The 20,813-nt window shown below is 30.0% G+C and overlaps 2 protein-coding genes and 4 non-coding genes across 9 annotated transcripts in view; all 6 read left to right on the forward strand.

The window, feature by feature from the left end:
- LOC122720373 (apoptotic protease-activating factor 1-like) overlaps positions 1-15,429 on the forward strand; it is a 48,989-nt gene extending 33,560 nt beyond the window's left edge. The window contains exons 1-12 of one of the 4 annotated variants that reach the window (XM_043947042.1): positions 2,237-2,539; positions 9,779-10,026; positions 10,198-10,372; positions 10,648-10,785; positions 10,902-11,216; positions 11,309-11,544; positions 11,636-11,765; positions 11,884-12,966; positions 13,039-13,091; positions 13,159-14,050; positions 14,133-14,528; positions 14,602-15,429. In XM_043947042.1, the coding sequence (XP_043802977.1) occupies positions 9,839-10,026; positions 10,198-10,372; positions 10,648-10,785; positions 10,902-11,216; positions 11,309-11,544; positions 11,636-11,765; positions 11,884-12,966; positions 13,039-13,091; positions 13,159-14,050; positions 14,133-14,528; positions 14,602-15,120 (4,125 nt within the window). In that variant the 5' untranslated portion in view covers positions 2,237-2,539; positions 9,779-9,838 and the 3' untranslated portion in view covers positions 15,121-15,429. Of the gene's footprint in view, positions 1-2,236; positions 2,540-9,085; positions 9,143-9,778; positions 10,027-10,197; positions 10,373-10,647; positions 10,786-10,901; positions 11,217-11,308; positions 11,545-11,635; positions 11,766-11,883; positions 12,967-13,038; positions 13,092-13,158; positions 14,051-14,132; positions 14,529-14,601 lie in introns of those variants that run through there. The other 3 variants (XM_043947041.1, XM_043947039.1, XM_043947043.1) reach the window with 3 other exon arrangements.
- Positions 7,572-7,643, forward strand: Trnag-ucc. The gene has a single exon. It is a non-coding gene; the product is annotated as a tRNA-Gly (tRNA).
- Trnag-ucc lies at positions 7,737-7,808 on the forward strand. Its single transcript has one exon. It is a non-coding gene; the product is annotated as a tRNA-Gly (tRNA).
- Trnag-ucc lies at positions 7,903-7,974 on the forward strand. Its single transcript has one exon. It is a non-coding gene; the product is annotated as a tRNA-Gly (tRNA).
- Trnag-ucc lies at positions 8,243-8,314 on the forward strand. Its single transcript has one exon. It is a non-coding gene; the product is annotated as a tRNA-Gly (tRNA).
- A 2,555-nt stretch (positions 15,430-17,984) lies between the features above and the next one.
- Positions 17,985-20,254, forward strand: LOC122720414 (mitochondrial pyruvate carrier 3-like). Its single transcript, XM_043947138.1, has 4 exons — positions 17,985-18,221; positions 18,803-18,843; positions 19,430-19,626; positions 19,946-20,254. Exons 1-4 carry the CDS (start codon positions 18,137-18,139, stop codon positions 19,998-20,000), a joined length of 378 nt encoding a protein of 125 aa, XP_043803073.1. The 5' UTR covers positions 17,985-18,136; the 3' UTR covers positions 20,001-20,254.
- The last annotated feature ends 559 nt before the right edge of the window (positions 20,255-20,813 follow it).

Raw genomic sequence — 20,813 nt, forward strand, 5'->3', positions numbered from 1 at the left:
TTTTTTTTTTTTTTTTGATCTACCCCGAGTATCGTTCTTCCACAGGGCATTTCCACCCTCCCGTCGTGGTCAAAGACTAAACGGCCCCGTCGACGCCCCGACGTCGAGACGACGCACGACGACTGGACGGACGAAGCAACGCCGGAACCGCGGCATCCTCCGCGCGTTCACCCCGGAAATGAACAAAGCGAAAAAACATGTTTGTACCCCGGACTAAAGTGTCGAGAGAGAGGGGGGAGGAGGGAGGAAAGAGGGTCTTGTGTTGGACGAGCAATTGAATAAAGTGGAGGCGTCAATACGCGACGACACGGTCGGATACGGCTGTGGAAGTTATCGATTAACCGCGTCGCAAACCTTTCTTCCTCCACCTTTTCTCCTCCATCCGTCGAAACCATATTTTCGAAAAATATATCTCGCTAATGATCGCGTAAGCCGCGAATTTTTCAATCGACTTCTTTACGAGTACGACGAATAAATTTGAAGGAACGTCTCGCGTGTATTTGTACAGACGATCCGCAAAGTTTCGAGTGCAAGGTATATTTACACGGACGGATAATCTTCGACCATCGTCCACAACATTTCGTGTATTTCGCACGCTTACCAAGACGAGTAGTCGAGTCGTACAAATATCGTCTCCATGACGACGACGACGTAACCACCAACTATCGTTAAGTTTATTTACTTATTACGTATTTAATTCTTTTTTCCATGCAACGATTACGGGGAGCGCGCTCAACGATATTTCCGGTTTCTCTGTTGCTGCTGCTGCGGGATGTTAACGACTTTTTGCGTGCGTATACATATATATATATATATATATGCAACGAGACAGCAGATGTACTTCCTAGACCACGGAAGCTCGCCAATACTCAAGGTTAATTATAATTACGTCCAGGTTGATCGTAATGCGGTGAAACTCGTTTCCATTATTAGCCCGTAAATAGCCGGCCAAGAGGGGAACGGACACACATGGAGGTGCGGGCATTGAAGACTCGTACCATACCTAGCTCCCTACGTGTCACCTGGTTTCGTTGAGAAAAACCGATGGACACGCTAATGGATAGAACGACGCGCCTTTTTCTTCCTATACGATAAAGTTGTCAACGTTCGACGTCTCTCTAACTTTTGAAGCTCTATACTCGTTTCCATGAGTGTTCAAAATTTCATTAGAAATTTCTTTTCGATCTATTTATCCAATTCTTGAATGTTAATATTATGATAATCTTGATAGAAAATTATCAACGTTCGACATTTCTTTAACCCTTTAATCTTTTCAAGCTTCATATTCTATGCGTTCAAATTTATTATAAGGATAGAATTGCGATGAAACGAAATTTCATTAGAAATTTCTTTTCCATCTATTTATCGAATTTTTGAATGTTAATATTGATAATCTTGAAAGAAAATTATCAATATTCGATATCTCTTTAATCCTTTAACCTTTTTAAGCTTCATATTCGTTTCCATGAGTGTCCAAATTTATTATAAGGATATAAGAATATAAAACGAAATTTCATTAGAAATTTCTTTTCGATCTATTTAACGAATTTTTGAATTTTAACATTGTAATCGTTAAAGAAAGAAAGTTTATTTAATTTCAACATCTCTCGCCTAAATATATCACAACCTTATGCTATAGATTTGAAAAGTAGTGTTTAATTTTCTTCCAAATCTGTTTAATATAGATTTAGGTCTATCGTTCCGAGTTACTTGGATCTTTAGCTAGTGCAAACACTGCGCCCATGCATTATTCACGCGTCATCGATCAGCACACCACTCAGAATTCCATCCAGTAGGAGTTTGGAGAGATGAATATTCGCGCGGGTGGGGTATCCACCGACGCACGAGACAATCCTCGGAAAAGTAGACGGTCGAAAATCGTTGGAATCGAGGGAATCGAGGCCCGGCCTCCCCTTTCCATCCGCGCGACGTGTCGACGGAGGCGCGCCTTCCTCCTCGAGTTATTTCAATAAAGCAAATGGAATAGGCCTCGCGGAGGTGGCATATATCTTGGCATAGAATGGGAAAGAGCGGGCCGATCGAGCAGCAGGGGCGTACGTCGGCCTATGATGGAGCCGTCAGTACATCGTGATCCACGCATCATCAACATTGACGACCTCCGTCCGCTTTTTGGCGAAAACCTCCCCCTTCTCAGGGCCATTGCGCCGGTTTACGAGCCTGCAGGGATCTGCCTCCCCTTCCAACCTCTCCTCTCCTCCGCCACCTCGTCCAACACGGTCCCACGATCTTGTTTCCTCGCCCGACGGCCACCTCCACACTCCTCCGAAACCTCGAGTTTCTCGGTGACAAGCGTGACGTCACCCTGGGCTAAATCACCCTTCACGCCTTGTTACCCCGCGCCAACGTACCGTTTTACGATTTTACGCCCAGCATCGCACAGCGAATTGCCAATTGTTAATTAGCATTCTCACGGAAATAAGAAGGCTGAACGAAGGATGGGTGTCTTCGATGCCTTCGAGGATGTTCGATGGAAGATATTTTTTCGGAGTTGGATGGACGTGAGCGTGCCGTTTCTGTCGTGAGTATGCGCACGAGTGTTTTATGTAATTATATCGCTATAATTATTACAGTACTGATGTAATTATGCGAGAAACGTATATAGTTATAATGATACGATGCGAAAAAAAAATGGTACTCGAAGCGAAAGAAAAAAAGAAAAAAAAATAGACTAAAGGCGAACAAACGTAATAATAATAATAGGTGCACGGTTTACCGTTATCACCGTTGCTCAAGGACACACATACATACACACACACGCTTGCACACATTCACATTTACGGGGTTTACGCGCCCCGTAAAACGAGGCACGTTTAAAAAGTGAAAGCATAAAAGAGCGAACTCGTCGGTAAATTAATAATTCATCGACAATTAGAGCTCCGCAGGTGGTCGGCATAAAATGCAAGGCAGCATATGTTTGCCTCGGTGAATCATAGTGGAATTAGCATAACTAACGCGCCACGGGAAACATTAGCATATTCGTGTCGATAGGCGTATATAGGGATCTCGCATGTCAGCCGCTCGTCCTGCACTTCTGCCGGCGCCTCGGAACGATCCAACCAGGAAACATCTTTTTCCTGCGTTTATCCAGCCCCAAGTTTGCATCTAATTTCCTGCTCAACCATCGTCCTCAACATCGACGTCTTTTTCATCGACGCCTTTCGTTTTTACCACCACGTTTTTCCTCTCTTTCCGTTTTCCGCGACAACGGAAGCCGAGATTGCCTGGATCGAGTCGATATCCTCGAACTCCAGCCACGAGTTTCAAAGCGACAGAAATTCCCCTCTTCTTTTCTCTTCTTCTTCCTTCTTTTTTCGCACCAACTTTGTTAACTTGCCAAACAAACAATTACGTTACCAGCCTGCGGTCGGTGTTGAAACGAGAAATTTGCCACGCGCCGTTATTGGCCAATATTTCAGCCAAGTGGAGGAAACCGACGAATAGCTGCGGATACCGTAGAGCGCAGAATTTAATTAGCAAATCCTGAATATAGGCACGCATCGCGGTGGCCTTGCACCGATTCGATGCACCGTCGCCGATGGTAGTCGGTTCCCGGAGGGCAGAGTCGCTCGAGAGAGCGAGGGCAATCGGTCGCTTCGATCGCTTTCTCTCGATCCCGCGGAACGCGGTGCACGGAACGAAACGCGAGAATAGAGAATAACTGGGAGCCATGGCGGAGAAACGGCATGGCGCGCAACCCCGCGACACGTCCACGCAACAACGAGCGCGCGGAACAACAAGGCTGGTGGCGCGTTTTCGGCAGCGCTGCCCCTGTCCGAGTAGTGCATGCGTAATTAATGAAACCAATCAAGCCGCGCTCGTGGAAATTCGTTAAATTTAATTGGACGCGACTAATCGTCGCGCCGTCGAAAGAAAGGCGCGCATTTGTCCCTCGAGGGAAACGGTCGGTTCCAGCTCGGAACAGGAGACGAATGAAGGAAGAGAATGCCTCGGTTGGACGAAGTTACGGTCGCGCGTTAAAACGAGCATACGAGGACGAAGTGGAAGAAATCCTTTAACGAGCGGTCGTGGAAATTCATTGTACCGTTGTGGTGAGACGGACCACGGTGAGAAGAGGTCAAGTCGCGCTGCTGGAATTCGAGGATCGTTAAAAGCGACGAGCGGAGGCGTGGCTAAGAACGAACGATCTTATCGAAACGAGTCGCTTATCGAAAAGAAAAATAATTCGTCAGTTTGTTTACAGATATTTTGCGTCCTTCTTTTTTTTTTTTTTTTTTTCTTAAATAAATCGCCGCGTTATTATGTCCGCGATTAAAATGCCCGCGTAATAGGTTGGGCGGCGAGCTATTAATTAATGGTGAATTTACGAGTGCAAATGAGTTGATCCTATTAAATTAAATTGGCATCGCGGCGACGGTACGTAATCCGAGCGTGGAATATCCATCGCGTTAGGACGATAACGCGATCCGCGTTGTAAATGGTCGGGCTCGCGATCGACGGGCGCGGATGATCGTAAATTTTTGAATTAATGCCGCATTAAGGACCCGCGTGTTGCATCGATCGAGAACGTTTTGATACGCGACGCGGTGTGTATATATATATATACATATATCGACATTAATCTGCCTCTCGGATAACAACGTTTCACGGTTCGTACGTGGTGGTTCGGAGGAACGAGAGCCGGTCCGAGAGTCGACGCAAACCAGAGTCGTTTGGAATTCAGTCGACACTGAAATATCGCGTTTCCAACTAAATCTGGCCGAATCTAATTTTACGGGACCCATGTGCATTAGCGGATTAATGCACTCTATTCCTGCCGGACCAGAGGCGATGAGGAGGTGTATTTGCATGGCATTATACTTGCGCCTTCCCTTCCCTCCTCTCTTATCCGAACCCTTATCCGAACCTCTTCAATCCCATCTCTAATTATACGTGTAACACCCACCACGAGTCCTCTTGCGCGCAGGTGATAATCATATTACCATCCTATCAACGTTATTGCCATTCCTGATCGCATACCACGATCGCACTATTTGAAGTGCTTAGACTAGTGGCGATCGATCAACGCCCTAAGAGGTTCGAATTTACCCTCTCACAATCGGTCTGGTCTTTGAAGAGGAGGTGAGCAGGAGGGGCGAGGGGAAACCGGAGAACAGAGGATCAGACAATAGGCGAGCGCCTCTCGCGCCCACCGAATATCCTATTAACTCGAACGAAATTTATTCCAGCCCGCGTTTCCTCTCCTTCTTTCTTTCGTTCTCTTTTCTTTTTTTTTTTGTCCTTTCTTCTCTTCATCCCTCTTCAACCCTGCCCCCGTCCTCGAACGCTATATTTCGAACGCGAATTTCCTTTCCCGCCAACGGGCAAACAAAACGTAAATAAATAACGACAGGAAGGGGGGCAATGAACTCTCACGTTTGCCAAGTTTTCGCTGTGCAAGTTTTGCGAAACTGGTGCGCGAAGCTATCGCGGCTGAACCGAAAGGAAAGGAACGAAGGAACGTTAGATATACGGCGTATAACTTGCGAGTAATCTCGCGTTGTCGCGGGGGATCGAGATATAAATTCACGGACGAACGTGAAGTTTCTCTCTCGCCGTTTGGAAACTTCGTCGTTTGTTCGTCAGCGTGTTGAAAAAGGAAAGCAAATATAATCGACTTTGCGCGATTCTTTCTGAACGAACGAGGATACTTGTTTGCGCCTTTCGTTTAGACAACCGGCCACTCTTCGCACACGCGATATGTAAATTCTATAATTTCATTTTTTCTTAATGAGATATTCTCGTAATTAAAGAATGAACGACTGATTTCCACACCCGGTCCTGTGATGAATATGTTTTCATCACGATCGAGCGAACATTTTTTGCACATCCATTCCCTCTATTATCATTACTTTTGCTACAGATGATAAGAAATATTTTCGTGACACCCCTTTAATATTATGGCGTAACTTGCCATAATGCATAGTTTAAATTGTAAATTTGTAAATTGAAATTGTAGCTCGCGTGTCCTGGTTATCGTTTTCTCTCTCTTTAATTAGATGCACGGTGTTGTATCGATTACCTTCTCTCGCGTACCGTAACGTTTCGCGGGGCGGGAAAATGGCTGCGACACGATTCGTATCTTGCGAGCGGCACAGTTGCTTCCGCAACAGTGAATCCGCGACAAATTAATCGGGCAAAGTAGCCAATGCACGGCTAATGCGGGCTGAGCGCCAAATGCTGTTTCTAACGTAATCGAATTTGCAGCTTGTCTCTCTACTCTCGGGACCATCGAGCACACCTATACGCGTCAAGCTTCGAATGGACGGCTATAGTAATCGAATAATTCATTTTCGCAATCCCGTATCGCGGAACAATAACGACACCGAGTGGAATTATTCAAGAACGATTCGATCTTTTAACCGGCTTCGCCGTTCGTTGACTCCAATTCGATGTTTCACGGTGATTTTATTTCGAACTCGTTCGAGATCACGCATCAAGGATCGTATCGTTGGGAATCGTTAGACAATGTTGTCGTGTGCATTACAGAAATTTCTGAATATATATCGTTTTATATCGAGATTGAAATAAAACGAAATGAAACTTTCCTCCATTGTACGCGTCAACAAATTAATAATACAATGGTCCGTAAATTTTATATGCGCGAGGCGGCGCACTCCGCAACTTTCGTTTTAATTGTGTGCAACGATGAAGTTAATTTTATGAAGTCCGTAACGGGGAAACGGGTACACGCCCGTTTCGCGATGCCGGCAGATTTCAAACTTTTTTCATTTTTAGGGATAAAACGAGATTCTCTCGAGAGATTTAAGAATGGGCTCATCGCTATGAAAGGGTAATGCTGTTTAATTTATGAGAACCGAGAACAAAACCTCACGTGTGCTTTATTAAACCATTCAAACCATCGGTTATTAAACTGCCCAGATATTAATCGTTGAGATTTAATTTTTTTTACAATCGATTCGATTTCAACGAATGTACTTTAATTAATTAAGTGATAAAAACTTGTGAATTACGTACTATTTTGCACGTATCGCAGATGACAATAGCGTTTCACGTATCGTAATCCGTTATTTTTAAATTTCGCGGAATCATATGTCTCGTTGTGCTCACTCGCGACAATGAATTTCGAACACGTTGTAAATTAATTCGCGTATTATCGAATATAATAGTTAAATTTTATCACATATGCGTATCATTTTAAATTCGATATTTCGATTTTTAAAGTTAAAAGTGAATTTAAGAATGAAGATATTGAATTTTTGCGATCTTTGAGTTATTGTATTTTGAAAAGGGAATTGTAAGATTCCATGTTATTATTTCGTGTTTTCTTTGGTAAATGGTAGAATATCTTGTGTTCCCAGGCAAATGATTATAAACTATTATACTCATTTATATAATTCGTGAAAATTCGTAAAGATTTGAGAAGGAACAATATTATTATTGATAAAATACTAGAAATATATTTAATAATAATTATATACTAGAAATATATTTAATAACAATTATAACAGAAAAAAGAAATAATAGATTTGAATAAGTTTTCTCAATATGACGAAACTAGAATTTCTCTATGTGAAAGTATTCTTCCAACTGCGATGGTGGTGTAATGGTTAGCATAGTTGCCTTCCAAGCAGTTGATCCGGGTTCGATTCCCGGCCATCGCAGAGTTTATTTTTCTTTCAAAAACCTTGTTCCTTTTTTGATTCAGATAACTTATTCTAAGTTGTTATACTTCCTTAAAATATAAGATTTCAATTGCGATGGTGGTGTAATGGTCAGCATAGTTGCCTTCCAAGCAGTTGATCCGGGTTCGATTCCCGGCCATCGCAGGATTTATTTTTCTTCCTTTTCTAAATTTACATTTTTATTTGAATAGTATACGTATTCTGAATATTTTCTATTTTAAACGATCATATATCAACTGCGATGGTGGTGTAATGGTCAGCATAGTTGCCTTCCAAGCAGTTGATCCGGGTTCGATTCCCGGCCATCGCAGGGTTTTTTTTTTCTTTTAATTTGCATTTTTACTTAAGTAATATACATATCTAAATTATTTTTTATTTTAAATACTTAAATTTTAATTGCGATGATGATATAATGGTTAGCATAATTTTCTTTCAAAGTAGTTGATCCCAATTTCATTCCCGGCTATTGTAATAATTTATTTTATTTTTAAATAAAATAATTATTTTGTATAGTTAATATTTGTTATTGTGTATTTACTTAAACATATATAATTACTTAAACAAATGATATCCAAACTGCGATGGTGGTGTAATGGTCAGCATAGTTGCCTTCCAAGCAGTTGATCCGGGTTCGATTCCCGGCCATCGCAGGATTATTTTTTTTAAATTTTTGTTTCATATAATTTTTATTTTATATTAAAAATATTTATAATTTTATAAATTTAAATTTTATCGTTATTTATAATAACAAAAATATTTAATTTTAATATATTTAATTAACATATTATTTATTTAGAAAAAAATCAATTTCTTTTGATAATGATTTGAATATACGTAGAAAAATTATTTTAATTTTAATTTTAAAATTATTTTCTTATTAAAAAATATTTTTAATAAGAAAAGATAAAAACATAAAATTAATTATTAATTTTATTTTAATTAATAATTAATATTTGTTATTATTGATATTTTAATATTTTTATATTATACATATATACTATATATTTCAATAAAACAAAGAATATTTTATTTTCTCTCAGAAGTTATATTTTTGTCCACCAATAAGTTTTGAATAATTGAAAATACATAGCATATGATTTTTATCAATTATATTTTTATATTTTTAATCATATTTTTAACAATACTAAGTCTTTTATTATCTATTTAATTTTATTGCCTTTTTATTTTAATATTATTTATAATATTTTAATTATAATATTTAAAGAACAATTTTTGAGAGAGCTTAAAAATAGCGGGAAAATTGATGTTGTGTGATACTAACAACCAATCAGAATGTGAATTTGATCTATAGATTTGGCAACAATGTTGCCTGACTCAGGCAGACGATAGTAGTGTCACTTTCTTCTAGACAGTGAGATGAAGTTAAGTTGAATGGTAATTCGATTATTCTATTTATCAAATAAAGATCGTATAAAAAGAAGAATAATTGTATTTTTTGAATAAACAGCTTTAATAAGGTAAAATTTAATAAGATTTTGTTTTAAAAAATTTATCAAACAATCATATGATTTATGTTTGAATTTGGAGTCATTGACCGTAGTCCTCTTCTATTTTATCAATTTAACGTTACGAAAATAGGTAACTATGTTATTATATTAAATAAGAATTTTTTAACATATTTTTTATCATGTTAAAAAATAAAATTCGAAAATTTTAATAATTTTCAAAAGCAATAAAGCAAATTAGAAAATATATATATATATATATGAAATATGCATGTATATATATTTAAATTTTATTAGTATTGTGTACATTATATTATTTAAATTTTTTTAAATAAATTTTTTTAAAATTGTACGAATAAAATATGCACATTTATATATGTTATATATTTATATAAACAAAACATTTAAAATGTAATTATTTTCATATTTTTTTCATTCAAAATATTCATAATATATTTATATAAAATATAAAATAGAAGAATTCTTTTTCAAATTTTGTATAATGTTTATCAAGGCTGATTTATAAACCTTGAATTACTATATTTAGAAATAAGAAATTATATCCTGTTATATGTATGTTTATGACCTTTAACTTCTTATGTTATAATAAGAGTTTATTTATTATTATTTTTTTTTTTAATTTTATAGATAAATCTGTTAAAAACAAGAAAAATTAATATGATATAAGCATACATAAAAAATATAAAAATGGATAAATTACATCAACATATTCTCAAAGTATTAAGAAAAAGTATAATGGCTGATATGGATGTACACAATGGTATTATAAAGCTACTGCAATCAGAATATATATTAACAGATATACAAATAGCAAGAATTGAAAAAGGTGTTTCTAAAGAAGAAAAAGCTGAAATTTTATTAGATATACTTCCAAGGTAAAAATAATACATAAAATTAATTTTAATTTACATTTTATATAAATAAATTTACTATAAAATTTTTTAAAAATGTTTTATTTAAGCTATTCTTTATTTTTATTATTTTATCTAAGTTTTACTAATTGTTTCATTTAAATATAATATATAAAATTATTTTCTATTTTTTAGTTGTGGTCCAGGTGCATTTGATATTTTTCGTCAAGCTTTAAAACATCATTATGAATGGTTAAGTAATGATATGGATAAACTCGAAGAAAGTGTAAGATCATTTTGTGACATAAAGAATATCAATACACCTACTCTTCCTCCAACATCACCATTAACTGTTGTAAGAGAAGCAAAGGTATATATATCAAAATATTATAATATATATTAAAATATTAAAAATTCATTACATTCATTTTTATTTTATTGATTTAATAAATTGTAAAATAAAAAATTAATTTTTATTGTTGTTTAATTGTTATTATATATTAATTATGATATTTGTTATTTTGTATGCATGCTTATGGAAATCAAATATGTAAGTTTAAAAAAAAGTTGTCAAATATTTATAACATTAATTTTATTTTTTATATAATTTTTATATAAAATTAATCTAATAGTTTTTAATTTTAGATAAAACAGTTACAAAGTTATTTGGAAGAATTGCATCCAAATGAATATATTGTACTTCATGGTATGAAAGGTTTTGGTAAATCATGTTTAACAGCTAGTACATTAAAAAACATGAAATTTGTAAGAAATATATTTTGTGTAAGTTTTTATAATTATATATTAATTATATATTAATTTTATATTAAGCTTATATATTAATTATAAAATTTTTAATTTTTACATGATTTTAAATAATTTATTATATTTTTCTTTAGAATGAAGTATATTGGATCAAATTTGGATATAAACGTCCAGTTGATGAAGAGATATTATTTCAACTTAATACATTGTATCATCGTGTCAAGAACTTGGAAATAGTTCCAGAATCATTAAAACCAGAATCTTTAAAAGATTCATTAATTTATTTTTTGCAAGAACATTTTAGTAGAGAAAAACATTGCCATGCTTTATTAATTTTAGATGATGTTTGTGATTCAAAAATAATCGAAACATTTGATTTTGGCTGCAAAACATTAGTAATTACAGCTGATCTTGATGTTGTATGGGAAAAAAGACCTCGTGTGATTGAGGTAAATTATTTTTTTTTCTATGTATGATAATTACAAATTATCTAATATTTTATGTATGATAATTCAATATATAATTACCAATTATTTATCAGATGAATGATGGATTTACCGAAACAGAATCTTTAGGTCTGTTTGCTAAAGTATTGGATACAGAAATAGAAAATCTTCCCTTAGAAGCAAAACGAATTCATGATGAATGTAAAGGAATGCCTTTATTAATTGCAATGTTTTCTGCTCAATTTAAGGAATTTAAACATGACATGAAATTACGTCCAGACAGATGGAAGTACTATTTAAATTCATTAAGAAATAAGGATGAAAATAATCAGTAATATTTTAAATATATATAAATTTATGTGAATCATTTTATATATATATAAACATAATTTCAACTAATAGATATTTTATATCTTTTTCAGTGTAATTAAAAAATTTTGGGAAAAACAAGAAGTAATTTTTAATATGTGTATAGAACAATTACCTCTTGAAATGAGAAAACGTTATGAAGAATTAGTTATTTTTAGAGAAGATGTTAACATAACACCACAGGTACAAATTTTAACATTATCTTATATTTATATATTAAAAACATACATAAAAAATACAATATACTAAATGTACATATGATTATTAATATGTATTGTTATATTTTATATTTATTTTATAGACATTAGAAATTCTGTGGGAGGGTGGCCTATTTCAAGTTGAAGAAATGATGCTTGATTTATGTCATAAATCACTTGCTGCTAAACAGTGGAATGACGAATTACGTAGTTATATATACGGTGTTCATGATTTATTACTTTGTCACCTTCGACAAAAATTTTCAAAAAATGAATTAATACAAATGCATAAATCATTGATTAAAAAATATCGTAAATATTGCAATGGTGATTTTTCGAAATTACCAGCAGATAACTATAGTCATTCATATATTGGATATCATTTGGAGCAAGCAAAATTATATGATGAGTTTCCTAATATATATTTAGATTTTGATTTCATCCAACAAGCAATAGTTCATAGTGGTTTAAATAATTTATTGATTGATTTAAACAATTATAGAAAATATATTACCAAAGATTGTGATCCAGAATATGAAAAACGCTTTGTTGACTTGGAAAAATTTTTAGAAGAAAATTCAAGTACTATAGCAGAACATAGACGAAAAAAATGCTTGGATATAGTACAAATTGCTATGAGTCATCCTTATCCAGGATACATTAAAGATACTGCTATTAAACTTGCAAAAGGAAGATCTAAATATTTATATTTATTTCATGATAAAACAGGACAAATAGATATACCATTGAGTGAAGAAATGTCAACAGAAATATGTACATCATGTTTTATAAATGATCCAAATCTTATATTAATTGGAAACCAATCGGGTGAAATATTTTTATGGTATAGCATTTTCAAAAGACAAAAAGTTTTCAATGGACATGACAAAAATTGTTGCATAAAAAAAATTATTGTATGTAATGAAGGAGATTATTTCTTATCTTTAGATGATCGTGGTATAGTAAAATTATTTAAAATTTTTGATGATGAAAATTATGAAGAAAGTAATAATGCTATATTAAGTCCAAGACAAAAACAATCTTTTTGGAGCGGAATTTTTACAAGTAAAATTCCTCGTGATGATAGTTCAGTAGTATTTTCTGTTCCTAATGAAATTATATTAGATGTGACATTTTCTCATGACAGTAGTTCTATTGCTGCTTGTACAAATAAAGGAACAATAAGGGTATAAACAAATTTAAATAGAAACTTATGTTAATAAATTTTCATTGAATTAAAATAATAATTTTTTTTTTAGATTTGGGATTGTCATGGAAATATATTATCAAATCACGGTCATAATCCTCAGAGGTAAATATAATTGATAATGTTTACATATTGATAATTGAAAAAATTAAAATATTATTAATTTTTACAGTTCTCTTAAAAATATAGCATTTACATTGGAAAATAATATTACTTCTTTACTTCATATAATGGATGAAATACATGGTGTTATAATATCATATTGTAAATATGGTAATAAATATGAATATATATCAACATACAATTTAGATTTGAAAAAGAAGAAAATTATCTTCTTCTGCAGTGTGCCACTACAAAATAATTCTTTATTTATTGTTACTCAAAAAAAAGCTATATATGTGAAATGGTTTAGATCAAGTAATAATCATATGCATAGTTATAATAAACAAGTAAGAGCAAGTGTTGAAAATGAAAAAACCGTTTATGTTTGTGCCAGTATGACTGATGATGGTCAGTATATAGTTTTAGCTGATTCTAGCGGTTTTATAAATGTATGGAATATAAACATTGGAGTTCATCCAATAACTACTTATAAAAGTCGTGTTTCTTCTTTGGACACATATTGGTTAAAAGATGAAGGATATCATATTATATGTGGAAGTGAGAATCGATTACTTCATAAATGGAAATTTCCAGTAGAAGGAACTGGTACATCAATAAAAAAACCTTTATTTGATGCAAAAGTACAGAATTTTGGCAATACTTCGAATACTATTGTTATGGAAACGCGTTCAAATACTATTATTACATTAATTGGTGATGATAAAATAGCAGAAACTGAACAAATTGATGGAAAAATAAATAATTTAATTCTTTATGCAGATAAAGTAATTTATGTTACTGATAAAGGTATGATTAATATGTTTGATACAAGAAGTAAAGAAAATATTCGTTTATTAAACTTTTCATCTAATGTGGAATTAATCACAGTATTAGATATAAAAAAGGATATAATTAACAATGGTATTCTCGTTTGTAGAGGGACAGATGATAAAGATTTACAGGTAACGCATGGCAATATATTATATAAAAAAATTGAAGGAAATTGATTATTTTAATTGATTTTTTATTTTTATTTTATTATAGGTGTGGGAAAACATAAAATTAAAATATATAATTCCGAATACAGGTTACGTTATTGCAATTCATATAATTGATCAAGAATGTTTAGTAACAATAACTCGAAATGGTATAATAACAATTTGGAATATCAAAAATATGAATTGGTTACAAACGGATAGAGTGAACGGAAGTTCAGATATAATCTTTAGTTGTTTAAGCTACCAAAAGAATTTTTTAGCTGTATTAAATGAAAATAGAGATGTGGTTTTGTATAAATTACAGAAAGATATAATATTAAATCCAGCATATATTAAGATAATAGAATGTTCTAGGCTAACATATAATCATAAATTAACATGTTGTGAAATTTCACAAAACGAAAAGTATTTAGCCATAGGTTTTGAAAATGGAAACATTTCTGTAAGTTTTCATTATAAATTATTTTAATATCTACATAAGAAATATTAATAATTATAATATTAATAATTTCCAGATTATTGATACATTTACATTCGAAGAAATACGAAAATTGAACTTTCATACAAGTCCAGTTACTCAATTACATTGGGCTCCCTCTATGATTGAAATTCCAATTTTGCTTTCTGTAAGTTCTGATGAATTAATTTGGTGGAATATTACTTTAATTCTACACATACGTAAACCAAAATCGGAGAAAAGAACCGTACTGAGTCACAGTTTTAGTTCTCCTTCTGTTAGTAAAATAACTAATGATTTCTCACATATATCTACTAGTCAAAGTATAGATTCGTATATTTGCCATTTACAAACAAACCAGCTACAAGATAAAAATACAAAGAATGATGTAGATAAACTAACTAAGTTTTGGAAATCTAAAGAGGGTAAAGATCCTAAACAGCCAGGAATACTAGCTATTGTTGAATTACCTTCAAATTTTTTTGCTAAAATATGCGTATCTACCGATTTCACTAAGTATGTTACAGTTGATATATATGGATCAATCAGTACTTTTACATTATGTGGATATGATTAATAACAAATATTTTTATAATTCAATTTATAATTTTTATATATAACCTTTTGAAAAAGAATCTTGTTTTAAAAAATTTGCATATAAATTCATTATTAGCTCTATGTTATATTGAGTTTTGATAGTAGATGACTACAACAAAATAGAATATAAGAAAATAAAATTTAAGAATTCTAATGATTATGCTGATTATGCTAAATATGAGTAAAATTTCATTTAATTTAATTGACTAATGCTCAAAACTATATTGAAAAGCATAAACTTCTTAATATTTTAATATTACTGCCATTTGCATTTATGAAAAAATTATAAGATCTCTTATTCATAGAAGAAAACCATAATTCCAATTTTTACTGCATTTTTTATAACAAATTTATACATAATATAATTTTTAGATAAATTTTTATTCTTATAATTCAAAGCATTCGTATTTTTTAGAATTATTCTTTAAGTGATACAAGTTGCTGAATGTAGTTTGTAAACTTTCTACTTATTTTTTTCTAGTTATTTTTTTGTACAAATGCTCTTTTTTACATATTTTATATAATTATATATCATTATAATATAAGATATATACATATATCAATATATACTTTATACATAAGTATTATTTAATATTAATATAAAATATATTTTAGTATTATACACATTTTTGTAAATATAAGTAATTGTATTTTATCGCAGAGATTAGCAAAATTAAAAAAAAATTAAATACTTTTAACAATTAGAAATTTTATTGAAATAAAATAAAAAAAATAAAAGAGAGAGAGAAAAATATCTAAATTATATAACGAACCTAAAAATTTTATAATTAAAAAATTGATTATGTTATATTTTTTTGTATTTTGTATTATTTAAAAATAATATTAAAAATGCAAAATATTAAAAATGTAAGTTATTGATATGGAAGAGAATTTGATTTGAGTTTGTATTAAATAATATTTATTATTAATTAAAAAATAAATTTTTAAAATAAATAAAATTGATCATAATAATATCATAAAATCAAATAAATTATAATTTAATTAAATAATAAAATAAATTTTAAAATTTGATTGAAACTTTACTTAATCATGTTAAAACATTGCAATAATTGTTAATATTTTATAAATTACAGAAATTTTCCATATCTTTGACTCTCATTTACTGAACTGAAATCAATATTTTTTATTGTTATATATTTTATACTATGTGCCTTAAATGTACAACATGACAACATACTTGAAAAAAAGTATATATTTGTATTGAATTTTTAACATATTTAAATTATATGTTAATTATCAATTTATGGCACATGCCTTTTAAATAAGATATTTAAGTTATGCATTTATTTTATATACCAAATATAAAAAATAATAAATTAAATTGTACTTTAATTGATGCATAAAATCATAGTTCTTATGTTATATGTTTTATCTCAGTGCTACAATTTCTTTAATTTTGACGAATCTATTTAATTTCATATGATTGTAATATTGCTATAAATGTTCCAATGAGATTACTTCAGATATAGACAACAAAACAATAATATAAAAAAAAATCCTAAACGTTTCTAAGTACAACAACTTTGCACAAATTAGATAGAATATATATTGAAAAATTTCATGTATTCTGATACTACATATATAGTTATATATATGTCGAAATGTTTATCAATTATTTTGTGATATAAGAATACATGTGACTAATGTATTCGTCTTAATTGTGGTGCAATTTATGGAAAATGTAAACAATAAAGCTCACGAGTGATAATATTTTATCAGTCAAAACGAAGTTTGCATTTTCTCGTTAAGAAACTCAATTTTTTAAAACATTTTTTGTATTTTACGATGTTATAAAAATTATATACATTGTAATATAAATAAAATTTTGTAAATATATATATTTTTATTTCTTTTTTTCGAAATCAATGGATAAAACGCGGAATAGCAATTGCGTTTCGCGTAAAATTGCAAGTACACGTGGTTAGTATACATATTTTTAGAAGAGAATGACCATGCAATGTACGACTTGGCACTCCACAGAGCATTTAATTTTATACTCTAGGCCAATGTCGATTACTATGTTATGTACATGTTTTAATAGGAAATTGTCTGTAAAATTCAGAGATTAATTATATTATTGTAGGTTAAAATTTTTTTTACTATTAATTCAAATTTTACATTTTAAAATACCAAAATATACATACAATTTTTTTTAATAACTGATAATTATTTGTTTAAAAATATTTATCTAATAATAATCTTAAATGATAATTCATTACATCTCAATAATTACTAATAGTTATTATCAATAATTAACAATAATAAATTAATATATTAATAATTATTGAGTATAATTAAAATAATATAATATTTTAATGATGAATTGTAATCTTATGTCTAAATATACAAGTCAGTAATTGAAATCGTATTGAAAACATAACCACTCATTAAATTTAATTAAATAATAAAGTAAATAGTATTATATGATTTAAAATGAAAAATTAATTTAAATTATAGATCATAATATTACTTTTACTTTAATAGATATAATCAAAAGTAGTTAAAAATGTTTTATGATAATATATTATGATTTGAGTATCGATTCGAATCGATAATTTTTGAAAGGTACTTCCATGTGCTAATAATCGCATGTTAATTATTTTATCACTATTATATATCACTATATATCATATCAATTGATCAAAAAGAATATTTGATAAAATTCTAAATTATTTGCAAGAGTATGCGAATATAATGACATACACAAATATACAATATATACAAAGTATATCACAACACTTTAGGTCCCGGAAATGTGAGCGGGGTGAGGAAAGTGTGGACGACTCATACCAGTAGCGCAACTACCAATCATTGCACTTCACGATATTCAGTCTCAGTGTGCGGATCGTCTTACTACTTGTCATTTTTATGTCACCCGTTTTGTGATCTTCAAATAATTAATTTTTTAATTTTTTTTTCTTTGAATAATTTTTAGTAACAATTTTGTGAAAAGTGTGAACACATAAAAAAACACAATGTCGGTTATATATAAAAATACAATGAACTCGATTGGCAAGTTTGTACCTCAGAAATTTCAACCACTGTGGAATCATCCAGCTGGTTAGTAAGTTATCGATGATTTTTCAAATAGTAACACGTGCGTAGACATATGTGCTTCTGTCATTCTACTGCTTACATTTGACTGGGCAGATAAAAAATACATGTAATATTATATAAACTTTAAACATTTCTTACATTTTATAAATGTAAATTCAGATAGACTTGACCGTTATTAACGCATGTAAATCATATCATACTATGATACGCTGCTCTATATATTAAGATTACTAAATTTTTATGCATTTTTTTTTTATATTCCTTATAAGTTTTTATAATATCATTTTTTATAATATCAAAGAGAAAATTAAAAATAATATATCAATATCACTAAATAAATGGTTTAAAGATTGTCGTAGATTAAGTTTTTGTAATTGGAATTTGAAACTTGTTGAAATATGATTGAGTAATATGCATATATTACGAAACATGATCACGTAAATTCGAAAACATAATCATAATCATTATCGTTATATTACGAATTATTTTTATTCTACTCCTTTTTAAATTTTCTATTGATAATATGTATTGCAACTATTATAAGAAATATGTAACAGTAGTATCGACGTATTTTCCCCTTTCAGGTCCGCAGACTATATTCTTCTGGGCACCAGCTTTTAAATGGGTCAGTAACTTTGAAGTTTTAACATCTCGTTAAACATTATTATTTAATATGTTTAATTATGTTTAATATATTTTAACGTATTATTTTAAAATAATTAATGCTTTATTTTATCATTGAATTTACAAATATTTAAAAATTATTTGTTGATTACAATATATCTATATAGATTTGATTTAAATATATTTTCATATATTATAATAATTATATATATTATAAAAAAAATGATACACATCATTACTATGACTTTTAATTATTTCGTAATGATTCTGTATTTCCATAATGCTATATAAAATCAATAATATATTATCAATATATTTTCTAAAAAGGAATAAAAAAAAATTATTTCGTGTAAATGTCAGATGTTTATAATTTAAAAAATTGTAAATTTTATATATAAAAAAATTTATGAAGTATCGTGCGCATGCATCTTACAACAAATTGCAGTTAATCTACCTAAATATAGGTCACTTTTTTAAAATAAATTGTCTGAATACATCTTACATTTGCTTGATTATTCATCTCTTATTTTTTTTTTATAATTTAAATCTATTTTAATAGTTTAAAAATCGAAGTTTACAAATTACAGGGACTTGTAATAGCTGGCCTCGGTGATCTGCAGAGGCCAGCAAGTCAAATTTCCATTAGTCAATCAACTGCCTTAGGCATTACTGGCTTAATCTGGACCAGATATTCTTTAGCGATCACTCCAAAAAACTGGAGTCTTTTTAGCGTAAATCTTTTTGTCGCGCTAACAGCTTTGTATCAAGTTAGTCGAGGAATAATGTAAGTCCACTTTTTAAATATTATACAACAACATTATTTTAAATTGTATCAAATCATATCATATCGAAACAATAAGAAATAATATATATCATGAAAAATATATATTTTATATATCATGAAAAATAATGATTTTTTTATACCTAATATATTACATTTATTGCGAATATGTATGAATAATAATAAAAATACATAATGTATGAATTTCTCTGTTTTGAGATAAATAAATTATATGTATAAGAACCATATTATTACAAAAAATTTAACTAATCTATTTTTTATTGTATTTCATATATTTAATTAAATTATGTTTTTTTTTTAGGTATCAAAGAGAACAAACAACGTTAATTGCAACAGCATCTACGAAAGAAAAATAGCGTCTATTTTTAAATAATATACATTCCCAGATATTCAAATATTTAAATGTATATATTGAAAATATTGACATTTTAATAATTTGATGATACTTGTGGAATGTGTTTAATGTTATGAAACAAACAAAAAAAAACAAACACGAAATTAGAAAAATAACGAATTTATTATCAGGATTGAACATGATTAAAGACTATAGTTCAAGATGCACTTTATATATATATAATAGGAATGCATTCAACATAAGAAAAAATAATAATAAAAGGAATAAGCTATAAATTATATCATAAAATTTAGAAAATAAATAAATTGTAAATCGCAAATCGATATGCAGGAATATAAAATAATAATAATTGGAAACTTGAAATATTTAATATTCAAAATTTAAAACATTAATTAGAAATTAAAAATTATCAATATTGTGTTTAAATTTAAAATACCAAAAAAATGCGATACCAATAACAAAATTATTAAAAATAATATAAAATGTATTAAGCTGTGATATCGAATGTAAGGTGCTGTTCGTATCTTTATTTCACTATATTGCATAAATTCTAAATCCTAAACTAAGTACAAATATACCAACAGAAAATATAGAATGTAATTTCAAAGTGCAGTACAACATTTAAAAGCATATACAATGAATTAAAATATCAATCAATAATACACCAATAGTAATCGTGTGTAGTAATATATATACATATATAATATTAGATTTAGATAAATTTATTTATGTACATATCTACCTCTAATAAATAATAATATATAATTTACTGGTCTTAACGATTCGCAATACTGATGCTGAAACACTTGAAGAA

Source organism: Apis laboriosa, unplaced genomic scaffold (assembly GCF_014066325.1).
Source record: "Apis laboriosa isolate Shangri-la unplaced genomic scaffold, ASM1406632v1 scaffold12_cov154, whole genome shotgun sequence".
Lineage (NCBI taxonomy): Eukaryota > Metazoa > Arthropoda > Insecta > Hymenoptera > Apidae > Apis > Apis laboriosa.

Coding starts and splice junctions, on each gene's coding strand:
- LOC122720414 (XM_043947138.1), top strand. CDS start 18,137: ATGTCGGTTATATATAAAAATACAATGAACTCGATTGGCAAGTTTGTA. Junction 18,222..18,802: donor ACTGTGGAATCATCCAGCTG/GTTAGTAAGTTA, acceptor TTCCCCTTTCAG/GTCCGCAGACTATATTCTTC. Junction 19,627..19,945: donor CAAGTTAGTCGAGGAATAAT/GTAAGTCCACTT, acceptor TTTTTTTTTTAG/GTATCAAAGAGAACAAACAA.